Here is an 18,529-nt window from a genome sequence, read left to right as displayed (position 1 = left end):
GATCTTTAACACTAGGGGGGGGGGGGGGTTCCGTGTCAGAAACGTGTTCTATGTGGTCTATTTAGTCTAAATTATGTTCCCCTTAATTTTCCCTAAATTAGAAATGTGAGGATTTATCAGGACCCAAACGCAGAATGAGGAAAAGGGGTACAAAGTATAACAAAAAGCGAGCTTTATTTAACAAAAAGTCGATTACATAGAAAAACAAGAAACAACTAAACAAAAGCAAATCGGGGAGTACGAGAAACGGGAACAAACTTACAAACAGGAGCATGCAGATAATATGGACAAGAAAGACGACGACCGAACGGGGAGCGAAAGGGAAGACAAGACTAAATACACAGAAGGGTAATCACAGGACAAGACACAGCTCGGCAGGGGAGGCAGAAACATATGGGCAACAGGTGAACACAATGAGACAATCAGACACAGGAGGAGGGCAAACACGGGAAGGAAGACCAGACACAGGGAGAACAGAATTTCACAATAAAACCAGAAACTAAACACACAAAACTAAGAATCGTGACAGAAATGGGTCCGGGTTCTTGTGGGTTAAACTGATTGATGTCAGAACATACCATTTGTAATCCAAGTTGACATTCCTCCATAACATAATGTAGAGTAGAGCATGTCATTCTGGCAAAAAGGCAATCAACTGCATATTTCATATTGTTAAAACCACAACAAGGTTTAGGTTTAATGGAAACCGTGTGTGTGTGATAAGAGGGTTGGTGTCGGGTTACAGGGAATTTGTACTTATACTTTATGTTTAGACTTGTTCATGACGAAACAGGTTAGGTTTTGAACTCACTGCCACTTGTCTTATTTACTACATATATACAGCTTAATTTGTACGAAGGATTACATGTTGTTAGAAATTCAGACGTCTTCATCGCACATGAACCTATAAGCAGAATCTTACAGATAACTTTATGGATAGTTTAACACCTGGAGACTTGGTTAAAGTTCATACATGCACTCATCAGTAAAAAGGAGAAGCTGAGAGGTATGTGGTTAAAACCATATTTCACTGAGCCATATCCCAAATACAAACATAAGGAAAATCATCAAATCAGATGTTACACATTTATTTTGATACTCAACAGATACATTTATTTTACAGTCAGTAAGATTAAAACAGAATCATACCAACACCAATGGAGCATGTTGTTGAAGTTTAGACTTCTGAGGTTTTCTCTAAAAACAAAGCTACAGTCTAGTTTGTGAACTACGGGTACTGGAATTGTCGTCCATTTTTATATACGTATATTTTGTAACCTGTAAGTCAACATTCAGTATCCTCAAGAAACAGAATGAATGCTACTTCATTCCTCACCATCCTTCTGACAGGATGGACAAGAACATCTAAAAAATATAAAATCATTTAAAACACTAAGTGTCCCAAAGAAATCAACATAGGATGATATATTTCAGAGTTCATTACATCAACTCTGTCACTTTCTGCTCCCCCAACATATTATAACAAATACATGGTAATACAAAATAATAGAATATTCTAAAATGTAAATGTGAAAATAAAAATAAACTATAGTAAAAATATTTAAAATATAGAAGTGTGTCAGTTTCAGGTAGTTACTGGCAATATCGATGCATCAATAGCTAAAAACAGTTATTCATTTGAGATGCAGCTAATTCAGTGGTTTAACATGTTCAATTTCCTAGTGTTTTTATTCATCATATGCCTTTTGCATCATTTGTAAAGTAACTAGACTGAAGCCATTCACAAATAATTTTGCAAATACAGGTAATGTAGTTCATTATAATAATGTTTTAAAAAAGTTATTTAAACAATCTTTTTAGGAGAAAGTTCCCAAAATTGGTCTAAAGTATCTTATGATCTACATATTGTTACTATCAGCCTTTGTAAAATAGTTACTATGAACAATGCACATGCAAAGCCTTTCAGGCGTATTCAGATTGGACACTCTGCAGTATCAGTTAAAAAACGATTAAATCAGAATTGCTTGTACTTTTATTCTCTGACTGCTTACAAGACTCAAGTACTTCTTCACTTCAAGTCGCTGGGTTGAGACTCTTGTACGGGGACAGACAGAGGCTCCTCAGGGCTTGTGCACGTAAAACTGGTGCTGATGTTTTCTCTAAGGAACATTTCCTTCAACGGGGTCTCTGAATTCCACCCTTGGGTCTTGGCGAACTTGTAAACACATCCGAAGAGATCAGGAAATATCTTCATCACATCAACTTGAGCTGCATCAACCTCACTGCAAACAAAAAATGGAACAATTTTACCTCAATGTGGCGATATGAGGCAGACTGTGTACATCAGTGCTTCTTGGTTGTTCATCATAGTTAATCTACAATGCTTCCCTTCTGTTGATTTGCTAGATGCCTAGAAGGGTTTTTATGATGCTGTTTACATTCGTCCGGCAAAGTGCAGAGAATGAAGAATGTTTGCCATACTATTTAACAAAACATTAGCTAGCTAACTACCTTACATTCTTTTGAACTTCTAACGTTATTTTTAGCCTACTGATAACACACGTTCCAATCTTATTTTTACACTTTTAGTTTGATAGTCAACTGATTATATTTATAGTGTATTTTGATTTACATTCAATAGTGTGTGGCCAGGATATCAGGTCAGAGAGCAATAACTTGAAACGGACTGAGGTGATAGTCGTGATAGGATGCAGAACATCTACTTGATCTTTTATTTCAGTAGGTGAAAAGTTATAATCTAAAATGCTGAATCATAACTTGGTCTTAGTATTAAATAATAGGGTTTTTTCTAGAAAAATATAGTATGAGGGCAATACTTTGGCATTGATCTTGTACAGTGGGGGAAATAAGTATTTGATCCCCTGCAGATTTTGTAAGTATGCCCACTTACAAATACATTAACAGTCTATAATTGTAATGGTAGGTTTATATAAACAGTGAGAGTAAGAATATCAAAAAGAAAATCCAGAAATTGACATTATATAAAAGATACAAATGTATTTGCATTTAACTGTGGGAAATAAGTATTTGATCCCCTTGCAACTAACAAGGATTCTGGCTCCCACAGACCGGTTAAATAAGTCCTCTTCCTTTAAAAAAAAGTACTCCTAATATCAACTTGTTATCTGTATAAAAGACACCTGTCCACAGAATCAATCAATCAGATTCCACCCTCTCCACCATGGGCAAGACCAACGAGCTGTCTAAGGACCTCAGAGACATGATTGTAGACCTGCTCAAGGCTGGGATTGGTTACAAGACCATCAGAAAGCAGCTTGGGTAGAAGGAGACAACTGTTGGTGTGACTATTCAGAAGAAGAATGTGTTTGTTAGTAAATGGAAGTAACAGAAAATGAGCATCAATTGCCCTCGGTCTGGGGCTCCACACAAGATCTCGCCCTGTGGGGTATTGATGATCATGGAAAAGGTGAGGCATCATCCAAGAACTACACAGGAGGAACTTGTTAATGATCTCAAAGCAGCTGGGACCACAGTCACCAAGAAAACTATTGGTAACACACTACACCAGAATGGATCAAATCCTGCAGCGCCTGCAAGGTCCCTGTGGCACTGCACTGTCGTAACCTGGTTCTGGTCTGTTTTGCAGTATGCGGGATCCTGGTAGGTCGCCAAAGGACCTGTGAAGGTTCCCACACGGGCAACGTTTGAGACCCGTGTATACTTTGTTTTGGAGCTAATAAACGCCTGTGATCAACCAACCTGCTCTTTCCGTCCCTATTTGAACCCTGTGTGAGCGGAGAGGCTCACAGTCCCCCTGCTCAAGAAGAACATGAACGGCCCGTCTGAAATGTGCCAATGACATGGGCGGCGCCAGGATGTTTTTGCTGCAGTAGCTTAGCAGTTGCTATATGACAGCACGGCGTTGCTAGTTAATTTTCAAAATAAATAAACAAACAATACCAGTGGTCCAAGCACGAGCCTGTTCATATTGTAGCGTTCACCGCTATTCAAGATCACAGATCACTCAAGCCTTCAATGTCGAAAAGGTTCTCTTTATGTTCTGGTATTGACGGCCACAGCCACGCCTTACAGAACCAATCAATAGTATAACACTCATTATGACTTTTCCCCACACTCCAACACAACTCCTACCGTCTCTTGCTCCCTCCACACACACACACACATACACACACACACCTGGAAGGGGCGGTCTCTCCCTAACTCCCACCAACAACATTGCCTAAATAACTTTACAAATGTACTAAACTGTGCACATCTGATAACTGACATAACTATTAACTTGGACACGCTACAATATGATCATAAATATTTACATTAAAACATTCCTTTGACACTTATAACATTACTTTGCAAGGTAAGCACAACCAAAATAAGTTTGTAAAAGCAGAAGTTGAATACTGTTTCTGTGCTCCTACAATATTTTTGTATAATACCATTACACCCTAAACCAGAGGTGCCCAGTACGTCGACCGGGCAATGCTGGTAGATCGCGAGTCATTCATGGAAAAAAAAATCCAGCTCCGTGAAAATAGACAAAACTGGTATTGATCCCTCCTCCCTTGGCCTCTCTGCCAATTAATTCAGGAGTTTACTTGATTGACAGAAAAAGCGACCTATCGCTTTCCAGTCTGTTATCGGAGTGTTCACAAGGCATATGACAGCGACTTCCCTCCGAGTAGCGAGTTGAGAAAGAGAAAGGTCATGTATTATTGCTACAAAAACATTATCTCGCAGTCTTAGTGTAGCCAACTCGTTTCTAACATGAAAAAAGACAAACAAATGCGTCTATGGTCAGTGTATTTTTTATCTTTCCGATCGAGACGAGATATCTCTCCCCCGTCTGTGTGCGAGGGGTCGGGGCAGTTTACACTAGGGGTGGGCGATACCACAAAATCTGGATTCGATCCGATACCAAGTATTTCAGGACCAGTATCGCCGATACCGATACTTTTTAAAATGAAAAGCGTCTTACTGTATGTACTTTCATATAGGGGGGAGCTGCATGACATGATTTGAGCAGAAAGCATCATAAATAGACTAAATCTGAATTCCTTTTCATGAATAAAGACAAGAAAGTTTTTATAGACAAATACACGTTTTACGTATCGATCCTATTGGCTCTAGTATCGATATTTTGAAACGTAACGTAATATCGTTAGTATCGATATTTTGGGATCGATCCGCCCACCCCTAGTTTACACACACACGGCTGCTACATGCAGCAACACACGGAGGAGATGGCGGAGAGAAGCGCTCCAAGGTGTGGTTAAATGTTACCCGTCTTGAGGTGGTCAATGCTCGTTGCCAAAAGTGTTTAGCATGTAAGGGCGGTAACACAAGCAATTTGTCTAAACATTTAGCAAAAGTGCACCACATTCAGACGGAGGAATGCACCGGATTTGACTGTCTTTCTAGCAGCTCTGTAGCCCCATCCACGAGTAACGTTTCCACGTCAGGTGTTATGTATGCTAGAAGCAACACACGGAGTTAGCTCAATTATACAAACATGGGTTAATGATTAGAGGTAACAGAGTTACTCTTTATTTTGTTAAAGTTTCAGCTATTCTGTTTACAGTTCTGTATCAGATTATTTAATACGATTTGTTAAAACATTGTTGTTTCTTTTGATGTGAAATATTATTTATTTAATTTAAATAAAAAGCAATGTTAATTTTGTTCACAATTTGTTAAGTTAATTTAATAATATATGTATTTTTGAATCAAGTATTCATCTTTATTGTCTTCATTGTTAATTTCCACATGCCTAAAACAACCTCAAGCTAAATCTAAAAGTTGATGGCTAAATAAGAGCGTTTGAGAAATTGTGCAAGGGGTACAGTAATAGTCCGAATAGTCGATTAATCGTTTTATTAATCGATAGATTAATCTATTATCAAATTAGTCGTTTGTTGCAGCCCTATTGTAGTTATCCCATGTATAAATAAAACGTGTTATTCAGCAACCCTTGCAATTTGGAATTTTATTTTTGGTTGGTAGACCTCGGTTGGCTGGTCATTTCAAAAGTAGCTCACCAGCCAAAAAAGTGTGGGCACCCCTGCCCTAAGCGTACAAGTACACAATAGCGATCGTTCACTGTTCCAACTGGCATGCTGTGGCATTTAACACACACACACACACACACACACACACACACACACACACACACACACACACACACACACACACACACACACACACACACACACACACACACACACACACACACACACACACACACACACACACACACACACACACACACACACACACACACACACACACACACACACACACACACACACACACACACACACACACACACAGAGTTGGAGATCGCGGTCGTTTACGTTGACTTGTGGGAAATCTTTCCATTTTCGATCTGTGTTCACATACTGAGAATTATAACAACATTAGCCAAGTAACAGTTTGCGCTTTAACTTACAACGACCCCTGATAGATCTCGCGAGAATGTGTATAAATATATATAGATACATTTTCATAACAAAACAATGTGGTTGCTAAGCCGTTGCTAGGCCAATTGTTGGAGTTGCTATAGCAACTCCAAGCTACCCCCTGTCGCCGCCCTTGGCCAATGAACATCTGAATGATTCAGAGAAGGCTTGGGAGAAGATGATGTGGTCAGGCGAGACCAAAATGTTGATCTTTGGTATCAACTCGACACCCCGTGTTTGGAGGAAGAGAGATGCTGACCCAAAGAACATCATCCCCACCATCACGCATGGAGGTGGAAACATTAAGCTTTGGGGGTGTTTCTCTGCTAAGGGGACAGGACGACTTCCCTGCAACGAGGAGAGGACATACGGGGACATGTACCGTGCAATCTTGGCACGATAGCCCCCTTCCCTCAGCCAGGACACTGAAAATGGGTCTTCCAACAGAACAATAAACCTGAACATATGGCCAAAGCAACACAGGAGTGGCCAAAGAAGAAGCACACTTAGGTGATGGAGGGGCCTAGTCAGTCTCCGGACCTTAATCCCATAGAAAATCTGTGGAGGGAGCTGAAGCTTCCAGATGCCAAGCATCAGCCTCAAAACCTTAAAGAGCAACTTGCAGGTTTTTTTTTATTACTACATTTATGCTTAACCTTGCCTGAAAATTACAATTAAAAATGTTAATGCAGGATTTGATATGTTTTACGAGACATAAGGGCAGGAATTCAGAGGGAAAGGACCCGTTTTGAGCTCTGCTACTAAAAACTGCTTTTTTTTAACGTCATACGTCAAACGCGTCATATTACGTCACATGGGGGAGCAACTTTTTCCGACTCCTTCTCTGCCCAATCCGCGGTAGTAGTTTGTAGTTGGTTTGAGCGGTTGTGATTTAGTGAGCTGGTATATTTTTTCGGTAATTTTACATTGCATTTCACAATTTTTAATCATGGTGAGCTTGTGTTTGTGCAGGTTGCACAAACTCCAGCCTGTCAGCGTCGGGACATCGAGTCCACAGTTTCCCTCATGGGAAAAGGACCGGAGCTAGCGTTCATTCCTGGGTGCGTTGTGCATCCACCTCCCTGCAGCACATACTCTCCACAGCTGAAGCCTATCAAACAAAACGTTTATCAGGAAGCCGTATTACATCTCTCTCCCCCCTTTGCTCCTCTCTCTCTCTCTCTCTCCCCTCTGGTACACAGCACCGTAAGACGTAGTGTGGAGTTGCATTAGGTAACGTGAGATACGGCTGATACTTGCGCATTCGTTTCTGCTATGGATCAGTATCAACAGTCCTGCCAGTAACGTTACTATATTATCAATACTACTTTAGTTATAGCCTGATATATGATTGCTAACTTTACAATGTTGTGATGTGACTGACGTTAGTTAACATTAACTGTCTGTAGCTAACGCCGGTCACTCACCAAGACAGCTGCTCTGTTCTCCACTAATTCTCCTCACACCACAGCTCCATTTCTCGCCGATGGCCGTTATTTCTTCTAATCCTTGGCTGCTCCTGGTCTCTTGGACGCATAGCAGGCTCATAATTATAATCATATGCATTCGAATATATATTTTCAACCTCTTCTGTGTCAAAACTAGAATTGTGATCCATGTTTATTAATACGTTAGACCGGCCGCTCTCCCCCTTGTTTCCCCCATGTTACGTCACACGCGGGAGGTCACGTGGGGAGGCTTTTTTATGCGGAAGTAAAAATGTCTTACAAAAACGACACCAGATGTCACTGTTGTGTATATTTCTGTATATTTTTTTGAAAATCTAGTGTATTCATCATTTATTCACTGGTGTGTCTAACCTGCAAGTTGCTCTTTAAGGATTTGGAGAGGATCTTCAGAGAGGAGTGGACCAAAATCCTTCCTGAGATGTGCACAAACCTGGTGACCAGCTCCAAGAAGTGTCTGACCTCTGTGCTGTCCAACAAGGGTTTCTCCACCAAGTACTAAGATATGTACTTATTTCCCACAGTTAAAATGCAAATGCAAATATTTTTTTGTATCTTTTATATAATTTAAATTTTTCTGGATTTTCTTTTTGATATTCTTACTCTCACTGCTTATATAAACTTACCATTACAATTACAGACTGTTATTTGTAAATGGGTAAACATACAAAGTCTTCAGGGGATCAAATACTTATTTCCTCCACTGTATATATACAATATCACTTCTCGCAAGAACATGGCGCCCGTATACAAGATGGCGCCGCTCCGTAAAAACACAGCTGTCTATGCCGTCTGCTGGTCTACTCTATTTGACATGACATTCATTTTTTTTTAGGAATTATACAGTTTTTTGATGTACAGAAGTATTGTTCTCTGGCATCACTTTAACATTTTACGGGGAAAATCTGCGTTTTGGTATAACGGCGCATGCCGAAAATAGGGAGCAGCGACCCTGTTAACCGGTTTAGGCAAAACCCTGAATAATGTGCTATCCTTGTTTGTTTGAATAATCATTTCTAATTTAGTGTGACTTTACGTACTAGTGCTCCTGGAGGTTTCGTATGCAGCGCAGTAATCCCAACAGGTTTTCAGGATAGCATTTCTTTTTGCCATCCATCTTCTGCAGCAACTCTGGTGGAAACTGTGATCAAAAATGTTTAGTTAGTCATAAGTGTACCTTGTAAAAAGTGGTGGTAAGGATACATTTTTGGTTTCAAAAAGAGAATAAAACTTATGTTGCAGTCACCTTATCTTTCCATTGTTTGAAGGATCCAGTACATTTCTCCAGCGAAGAAATGAATTCCTTGTCTGCAGTTCGACAGTTCTTTACCTCCTCCCTGTTTCCTATCTTTCTCAAGTATTCTATTTTCCTGAAAAATAAAAATGTTTTTTAGACTATTTAGAAAAGATTTATACGATTTATTGAAAAGATAAATAATAACAGCAAATTAGTTTAATGAATCACAACCAATTGGGTATGTTTAAAGTGATGTTACCAGTCACAGTCTCTGAAGAAGGGATGCTTCAAGCATTCTTCCACTTTAGGTCTGTTCTTTGGTTCTGCATCAATCATCCACTCAATGAGGTCTTTCGCCAACATGTCTTGAACATGGTCCAAAGTGTAGTTCCCTTTAACAATGTTGTTCTCACATTCATAGGATATGTCTCCAAAAGGATGGTGTCCTCCAGAGAGGACATAATAAATCAGCATCCCTGCCACCTTAAGAATAAACACAACATTTAAGCAATTGAGGAAGTGTTTGTACAAATAGTGACCAATAACATTTGTGTAGCAGAACAACTGACCTGTATGTCAGAGTTTGACTTGTACCCTATCTTAGTGTTGTCCTTTTCTGATAAAGTCTCCTTGGCCATCCAGCATCTTGTTCCTGCTTTGTCTGTGAGACAAGTTGTTTGGCCTTTGGGTAACCGTCTACTGATGCCAAAATCAGCTAATCGGGCCTTCCCCTTCACATCTGAAAGGCAATCAGGAAGACAAAATCAGGAACAATATTTTTGACAGGGTTTTAAAATTAAATATTTTTCAGAATTGATTGTATTGTAAACTTATCTTACCGATCAGAACATTCTGTGGTTTGAGGTCCCGGTGGAGAATGGGACGTGCTTGACAATGAAGAACACTTAGACCCTCGAGAACCTGAGAGACAAGTTCCTTTCTCAGCCCATCATCATCATGAGTTTCAATGTGTTCTTTCAAAGTGTATTCACACAGTTGAAGAACAAGATATCCAAAGTTTCTGTCTTCTGCAAAGTCAATGTATCTCACAATGAATGGATGATCAAGAGCCGGAAGTCGTAGAAATTCTTCTTCACACTTCAGCAATGCATAGTTGCGTTTATACATTTTCTTAATAGCAACTTCAGTGCCATCATCTCTCAGCCCCAATAAGACATCAGTGCCATTGCTTCCCTGTGCTATGCAGAATTCTTCCTTATCCACATATATCATGCTTCCTATTCTGGTTTCCTCACTTTCATCAATACTCACAAGCTTCTCTAACTTTTCTCTCCACCTCACGCTGCTTTGTTCCCATCTGCGTGGCATTGATTCAGTAGTTTGGACATGGATTGGCTTCACATTTGAAGTGGACTCCTCAACAGGGCCTTGTGAAATCTGACCATGGTTGACCATGGTCAGCATGGTATTTCATGGCCAACCATGGTAAAACCATGGTCGGCCATGAAATACCATGGTGCCTGACCATGGTAACCAAATTCTACCATGGTCAACCATGGTCTACCATGTTTTTATAACCATGGTCTAACCATGGTTTCCTTCAACCATGGTTAGACCATGGTAGACCATGGTCTACATGTACCTTGTTCCAAGAAACCATGGTCAACCATGGTAGAACATGATCTAAATCTATGTTTCAAGAAACCATGGTCAGCCATGGTAGACCATGGCCTACATTTGTACATCGTACTTTTGTTTCTAGAAACCATGGTCAACCATGGTCTACATGTACCCTTGTTCTAAACCTGCCTTAAATGGGGTCACAAATATAAACAACAAATTGAAGAAAGAAAATTAAATTATTAGCTTGTGTAAATTAAATTAAATAAATAATAAATTAAATTAAATTAAATTAAATAAATAATAAATTAAATTATTAATAAATTAAATAAATAAAGTAAATTAAATTAGCTTCGATGGCACACACACACACACACACACACACACACACACACACACACACACACACACACACACACACACACACACACACACACACACACACACACACACACACACACGTTAGCAAGCAAATCTAAATCTCTTCGGTCAAAATGTCCGGTCAAAATAATTTCCCTTTAGCGCAATACCGCTTCAGTTGCGCCACTTATGTGACAGACAAGAAGAGTATGTGACAGACAAGAGTAGTCAATTCTAATGTGTAACACTTAATGTGGAGGAAGAGATGTGCTTTATGGGTTGATTGTGCGTTGATCTGTTGCTAATGCCTCGGGGTTCCGGTGGGCATGCAAACAAATGCATAATGCTGCGCTATACTTTGTGGCCTCACCCAGTTGCATAGCGACACTTATTGTTTAGGTCACGGTGTCTTTTAATAAGCAGGTAGTCATATCATTAGCGAAAACTAGCTGGATCCGATCGATATGGACATAAACGCGAGTGAAGTCTAATCTGACGGGAGAGAGAGATCAGCTGCTGCTGACGAGTCGACACGCAGCTCTGCATGATCACATGCAGCGGTGAGCGGAACAAAACACACACTTCAGGTTAGAATATCACACGTAGCTATTTTAATTACCTCTCAAACTACCTAAACTAGTTATAGATATGTTTAGTTTTACTGTCGGGTTACTGGATCCGCGAGCTGCATGATACTGGTATAATAGATTGCCCGATCGGGCAACCAGCAGGTGAGGCTTCATGGCCCGCGCTAAATACTAGATGGCCCCGGGCCATCGGGCAATCCTTAATGTCGAGCCCTGTAGACTAAGCTTATCTCGCAAAAATCGAATTTCATCTGGCAGACTTACTTTTGTTGTGAGCACTGACGAGATGAGACAGGATGCGTTCTTTCCGTGATAGAATCCTCCCGCATTCAGAACACTTAAACCTTGTGTTTCCATCAGTGTCAGTCTGGATCGAGTAGCAGTCTTCCTTTGACATCTTCGTAGTTTGCTGAATGAGTCCAGTTTGTTCATTTAGGAGTACGAGTTCAGCCTAAAAGTAAATATGAACTCGTGTTGCGTGCACAGTACGCCATCTTGTCTTGCTCTCGAAGTCTCATTCGAAATCTCGTATTTTCTCGGCGGGCGATTGGAGTCTATGGAGCAGTCTCCCGCGGAAATTTCCTCAGACTGGCCGAATGTCAAGTGTTTTGATTGGTCTCCAGAAATCCCAGATGATCCAGATGATGCCATTCGCTGTTCCATAACCGTTGGCGCGAAGGCAACCTTTTCCGATCTTGCCAGTTAGCGTCACGATCGGCCAAATTGCCTAGATTTTAATTCTACATCTGCAAGTCATTTATTAAAGTGTAACTCAGCCAAGATACTCAAGATGACGACACACGCACTGATGTGGTGGCCTGCAGACCGACAGGGGACGGTCGTGAGCCTGAACTTGATAAAAAGACCTAGGAAAGAGCTGTCAGAGTACCACGTTGGGGAAGAAGTACAAGCTCAGTGCCCTGGCTACCCTGGGTTGCACCGGGCCATAGTGTACACTACAGTATAGGTATGTAAACTATGACTATCACTGTGTATATGTTGACAATGATTATTATTATAGGCCTAGACTAGCCTAGAGGATATATGTAGAATATATATATAATACATATATGTACAATTTTGTGCGAAATAAATGATTTTTATGCACGTCAAAATGTCAGGAGTGTTAGACCTATAACATACGCTACGCTTTTTGTGTGACAGTAGGCCTATATCTTTTTCATTTCCAGTCTCCTTGGAGCTGTTTAACCTTTAAATCATAAGAGCTTGATCTTGAGAATTATTTGAAACCATTTTAAATGCAAAAATCTCATTATTTGAGTATATAAGCTACCTTTGCGTGAATGTATTGCCACATTATGCATCAGTGGATAAATACAAATTCTGACTTTGTGATCTCATAACTAATTTGACACTCATATTATACAAATGAGATTGATACATTTTCAACTAGTCTAGGCTAGGGCCTTAGTATATTGTGAAGAATTTTGATAGTTTCTCTTCAGAAAATATTAAATTTTAGTACCTTTTTTAAAGATGCTAAGTGCAAGGTAGTCTACCCTCCTTATCTATTTGAATTAAAATGTATACAATTTTTGCAGTAAATATATTTTTTATAATCATGGCTTTATACAAATTTTACCTTTATAACTGTTAGATACATGTATTGGTTAAGGTAATTTGAGAGATAAAAATGTGTATGTAATTAATATGACTTGCTGTGTTGACACTTTATACCAATTAAGGTGTGTTTCTAGAAAACCGCGAAACACAATAGAAACATACACATTACACATAATTCGGAAGAAACTGGCAATATTATATGTGATTTTTCAAATATTTAATATATCAACTTTCATAGTATTCACACCAAAAAACAATTTATACAACTTTTTATTTTTTACCCCTCCGTCACACTTGTGGAGCATTATTTTTTTAGACAGGCCATATGGCATAACCATTTCTACTGTAAATCTGTCTGTAATTTCACTGGTCTAAAAATTACACTCTAACCAGTGCTAACATTTATATTTGTTGATCTAATTTATTTACAGGGCAAAAGAAAGACTTGGATATTCTTTCCAAGGATCCAAATTTTTTGGAAAAGGCCCTGGTCATGCAGGAGGAGGTGGAACCAAAGCCGAAGGAGGTCACCAGGGTCTGTGACACTGATCAACCAAAGCCAGCCCAAGGCCAAAAGCCAACAAAGAAGACACCAGTGAATGTCCCTGTGGTGGCCGACATGGCCCAAAGAATTGCAGAGAAGACCAATGGGTAGGTTTCAAGATAAATACTGTAAATCATGAAATATGTTAATTTTGTATTTAAAAAAATATTTAATTAAACATGTTACCGGGCACTCCTGTACTTTAGTGTCTTGTTCTTCTGTTTATATTTTATTCAGTTAAATATTATTTTTCTGTACAGCAATGGTGACGCCAAACAGCCTCAAACGAGTTCAACGGAGACAAGTAGACCCAAAGACGAGTAAGAACTTATATCATGCTTAATTGCTTATTCTCAGGAGTCTTATGTCTAATGAAAACTAAACTAAAACAAGTATGTTTAATTTTGGACCATTTGAATACTATTTAGGATTAAGGTAACAGTTCTAACAATTTAGAAAAATACTGACAATACTACCATGGTTACAAACATTTGATCTGTTAGTATTCCTTGTAAAAAAATCATGCATTTTGTACAGCTATGGTGACACCAAACAACATGAAACGAGTCCGATTTCAGGCAAGAAGACGAGTAGCCCGAAAGATGAGAACTATTTCTCAGGAGTCTAATGAGTTGATGTTTAGCCAAAAGGAAAATTAAGCTAAAACAAGTAGGCCCTATGCTACACTTGAATACCTTTTAGGATTAAGGTACAGTTCTCATAATTTAAAAAAAGAACTACAAAATTACTGACATTATATGTTAATTAATTTTCATGAAAAATGTGTACTTAATTATTCCTCCTAAAAATAATACAAAATGATTCCTAAAAAATACGCATTTTGTTTTCCAGCTTTGTAACTCGTAAAGAGTTTAAGGAAATGGAAGAGGAGGTGAGGAAGCTGAAGGCGCAGATCAAGAGAATTAGGCGCCACTGCAACCCTGCCGAACATGGCAGCTCTCTACCATCACCATCACTGCCAACATTGGAGGTCGCATCACCGTCGCCAAAATCACCGTCGCCAACATCGCCGTCGCCAAAATCACCGTCGCCAAAATCACCGTCACCATCACCTTCGGAGGAGGCCCTTCATGAGTTGATTCGGCACGAGGACAAACCATTCCTGGCTGTCAAAATTGTTTTGTGCCAGCTGTTCCCCCGGGCTTACATTTTAAGCCACAGCGTCTCGGGGAAGGCTTCAAACAGCAAAACAACTGCCAAGCCACCCTTTGATCTGCGACTTTTTGGCAGAATGCTGTCGGTTGTGATGGGGAAATTTCCCCAGCTGAAGAGGAGCATGATCACCCCACTTGTTCATGCTGTACAGAAATGCTTGACCAAGAGTACAACATGAACAAGTAGGTGATCATGCTCTTCAAGACAGACTTTTTTATTTTGTGTTTTACATATTTTCTTCAACTTTTTAGATTTTTGGAAGGGGGGGGGGATAACCTCACTTCAATGGTCAGACGGGGGTGGGGGGGGGGGGGGTGTGAACATTGGTATTTTTTTCTGAATGGAGAGAGGGAATAGAAAAGGAAAAATTCTTTGCTTAACAATTTGTCGCAATTGCCCAAATTGTCTGTTTTAATGTCAGTGGATCAATAAAACACAAAATAAAAAAGTCTGGCCCCAGCTGGGCAAATATATTGGAGAATTATGAACTTGTATTAACCAGACTTTTCTAATTTGAAGTTCAAATGTACATCTTTGTAAACCATGTGTCATTCATAAACAACACCATTATGTCTGCATCAATCTATTGTTTTATTATTTGTGGTCAACCATTGTTCTTTGACATTTTGTACCGACAGTCCACCATTGTTCCATGGTCAACCATTGTTTTCATGGTCAACCATACCATTTTAACCATGGTCGACCATGGTTTGACCATGGTCTACCATGGCTTGACCATTGTTTTCATGGTCAACCATACCATTGTTTAACCATGGTTTGACCATGGTCTACCATGGTTTGATCAACCAAATTCTCCTTCCTAACCATGGTCAAGAATCATGGTTTGATACCATGGTTAACCATGGTTTCCATTTTACCATGGTCTCAAACCGTGATGCCACTTCCCAACCATGGTTGACCATGGTTGATCATGGTACAACCATGGTTCGGAGAGCATGGTTGACCATGGTCAACCATGGTCAACCATGGTCTATTTCACCAGGGTATTGTTGGATTAGATGAAGCAGTGCAAACTTCATCATTTGGTTCTTCTTGCTTTTCTGACTGTTCCTTGTTTTTATTTTTCTTCTTCTTTTTCTTCTTCTTCTTTTTGGATTCAGGAAAGACTGTAGAGTCCTCAGAGTCCATGCTTGGATTTCTGAGATGATATTTCAGTTGCTTAAGCACTTCTTTCAGCTTCTCATTTGCTTTCATTTCTGCAAACCTCAGTATGTCATCCGGCACTGAAGTTATCCCCACTGATGCAAAGATGTTGGTTGCATTTTTAACTGAAAGTAAGTTTGCGAATGTGCCGTATGTGAGAAGTCTTATGTCAGCTGTGTTTCGGCTCTCTACAAAAGGAGCTATTGTCTTGCATATCTTCTCAACAAAGTTCTGATCCCAGCTATTTCTGCCTTTTGTCTTCTGTGTTATCACATATAGTGTGGACAAAACAGCTTTCCATATATCAGGTCTCTCTTTTGAGCTAAGCTGGTTCAGTAGTTGGGAAATTATATCCAAAGATTGCTCGTTTGGTATATCTTCAAGAGTGCAAAAAACTGCATGTAAAGTGAAAATTGAACAGTCAACATATTCCTGGGGAATTTTTGGAAAGCGACTGACGGCACCTGCAATGTAGGTGTCAAGATTTCCAGTGTCCTTCAGCCATTTGATGCTTAGCTGCTTGTATTTTTCTGCATGTAGCCCAGTTGCATTAAAAAGACTTTCAATCATTGTCAGATGGGTCTGAGGATCCTCCAACAGCATGTGACTGTCAAACGTTTTGAACACTTCTTCAGGTGTTTTTTCTGGCACAGCAATTGCCATATCTAGGAGATATCTGAGTTTGGAGCACAATTTATCTCCCCTCAATGCAAGGTCATGAGTCATCTGAGATATTTTTACATTGTGACATTTATGTTCAGCCCCAAGCAACAATGTTACCACTGCACCAGCTGAAAGGAGAACTCTGAAGACATCGTCCCTGTCATGGATGGCAGCAGCTTGCAGAGGGGTATACATTGGATTCGATCCATTTGGATGAGCTTTGGCTTCAAGCAGTTTCTCTACGAAAATATCTGGTGCTTTGGATAGTGATACATAATGCAGAGGTGTTAAGCCGTTACGGGAAGCCTTGTTTGGGTCAGCGCCCCGATGCAAAAGGAATGTCAAAATATTCACTTTGTGATTTACAACAGCAGCTATCAGTGGAGTTATATAGTCATTAACTTCTTTGCATGGGTAAAGTTCTTTAATGTTGGTGTCCTTTACTAATTCTTTGAGCTTCTTGAGGTTGTTGTTAATAATGCTCTTTATTATAGGATGTGTTTCATTTGGGGGAGGAAACAGTTGTACCCGTGTAACGATATTCATTTCTTGGTTTCAAGGTACCTGTGACAAAAAAGAGAAAACGATGATGTTATTTTTCTAATATTTGGTGCCACTTTAAAGTGTTGACAAGCAGCCAAAATCTATTCCTTTTACAATTTTAGCGTGTAATTATAGAATGCTTTCCAAACCATATTCCATTTACCAACACTACATTTAGGGAGATACAGATCCTTTAACCTGAGGGAACTCTTTAAACTTGAAATGACCATTGCTGTGGAAATCCTTTTATAGCTTTGGGTCATAGGAACAAGGATAAACAAATAGTGCTATTAAATAAATATTCATTATAAAGGACATCAAATAACCACAAGAATGGATCATGAACAGGAGAAAGGCAACACGAGTGTGCTCGTCTTAGGAGACCACACTGATTATTTAAAAATTACAATTTTAAAGCTAAAACAGTATCAGAGGATTGAAGAGACATTAACTTACGATGTCAACGTGGGGTGTCTGCAGCAGCATGAGTTATATCGAAACTTAACATGTTGTGCTTTTTCTTATCTGACTCTTGCACACTTCCTCTCTGCCTCTCGCTGTCTGTAGGGACTTGCTGGGCGTGAATGGTGGGGGTTTCCAACAGTCTTTACCGCTCCATTTATGTCTCTTTAGAAAGATCTGACAGTATGAGGCAGGAAATAGAAACTAAAGTTATTTAAAGTAGGGTTTGCACATTTACAATACAGAGGTTCACAAAGCATTTGCATTTTTGTTGCTATACTTACATACTACCATTATCATAGAAAGCACAGCAGCAACTTTTATAATATATTTAAATAAATAAATGCACAAGAAATAGCACTTAAATCTTAAGAATCAAAGCAGGATCGGCTACTTCCAACCTGTCTGTTTTTGGGAAGCCAATAATTCTTTTTTTTTAGACACATTTGTTTTTATCTTTAAAAAAATTGATATCTTAAATGGCAGCCTGCATTTCCAAGACAACAGAGTGTTAATAACCAGGAACCACTGCTGTAGTTGTAGAAGACAGAGAAACCTCAAAGTTATTTAACAAACAACCGTGTCATTGAAAGAAAAACATTTTTTAAGCTAATTAAACGAAGCAGTTGATGTAAATAAGCCCTTCTGCCATCTTTCTAATGGATAACAGAAGACCAACAGGTTCCTATCGGACAATATTTCAACTTTCAGATTGTATAATTCTGCTGTGGTAGGACTTTTTGCAG

General features: G+C 39.4%; 2 protein-coding genes across 3 annotated transcripts; one reads left to right on the top strand and one right to left on the bottom strand.

The window, feature by feature from the left end:
- Nucleotides 1-1,072: 1,072 nt before the first annotated feature.
- On the bottom strand, nucleotides 1,073-17,931 carry LOC307030988 (uncharacterized protein). Its single transcript, XM_079667656.1, has 8 exons — nucleotides 17,778-17,931; nucleotides 15,958-17,342; nucleotides 9,959-10,509; nucleotides 9,689-9,858; nucleotides 9,379-9,602; nucleotides 9,129-9,252; nucleotides 8,923-9,023; nucleotides 1,073-2,243 (listed from the first exon to the last, which is right to left on the bottom strand). Exons 2-8 carry the CDS (start codon nucleotides 17,322-17,324, stop codon nucleotides 2,030-2,032), a joined length of 2,751 nt encoding a protein of 916 aa, XP_079523782.1. The 5' UTR covers nucleotides 17,325-17,342; nucleotides 17,778-17,931; the 3' UTR covers nucleotides 1,073-2,029.
- Nucleotides 11,066-15,941, top strand: LOC307030993 (uncharacterized protein). Of its 2 annotated transcripts, none has more exons than XM_079667665.1 (4): nucleotides 11,066-11,647; nucleotides 13,663-13,882; nucleotides 14,036-14,095; nucleotides 14,628-15,941. In XM_079667665.1, the coding sequence occupies exons 1-4, from the start codon at nucleotides 11,605-11,607 to the stop codon at nucleotides 15,127-15,129; spliced, it is 825 nt and encodes a 274-aa protein (XP_079523791.1). In that variant the 5' UTR covers nucleotides 11,066-11,604; the 3' UTR covers nucleotides 15,130-15,941. The 2 variants fall into 2 exon arrangements, with proteins under 2 accessions (XP_079523791.1, XP_079523792.1); XM_079667666.1 differs by having other exon boundaries at nucleotides 11,066-11,620; nucleotides 14,628-15,940.
- Nucleotides 17,932-18,529: the final 598 nt, after the last annotated feature.

This window comes from Notothenia rossii, assembly GCF_949606895.1.
Source record: "Notothenia rossii genome assembly, chromosome: 3".
NCBI classification, from domain to species: domain Eukaryota; kingdom Metazoa; phylum Chordata; class Actinopteri; order Perciformes; family Nototheniidae; genus Notothenia; species Notothenia rossii.
Note: the sequence above shows the minus strand (reverse complement) of the source record. Positions and strands in the feature narration are given on the sequence as shown.

Coding starts and splice junctions, on each gene's coding strand:
- LOC307030993 (XM_079667665.1), top strand. CDS start 11,605: ATGATCACATGCAGCGGTGAGCGGAACAAAACACACACTTCAG. Junction 13,883..14,035: donor ATTGCAGAGAAGACCAATGG/GTAGGTTTCAAG, acceptor TTTTCTGTACAG/CAATGGTGACGCCAAACAGC. Junction 14,096..14,627: donor ACAAGTAGACCCAAAGACGA/GTAAGAACTTAT, acceptor TTTGTTTTCCAG/CTTTGTAACTCGTAAAGAGT.
- LOC307030988 (XM_079667656.1), bottom strand. CDS start 17,324: ATGAATATCGTTACACGGGTACAACTGTTTCCTCCCCCAAATGAAACA. Junction 10,510..15,957: donor GCTTCATCTAATCCAACAAT/ACCCTGGTGAAA, acceptor TCAGATTTCACA/AGGCCCTGTTGAGGAGTCCA. Junction 9,603..9,688: donor AGTCAAACTCTGACATACAG/GTCAGTTGTTCT, acceptor TTTATTCTTAAG/GTGGCAGGGATGCTGATTTA.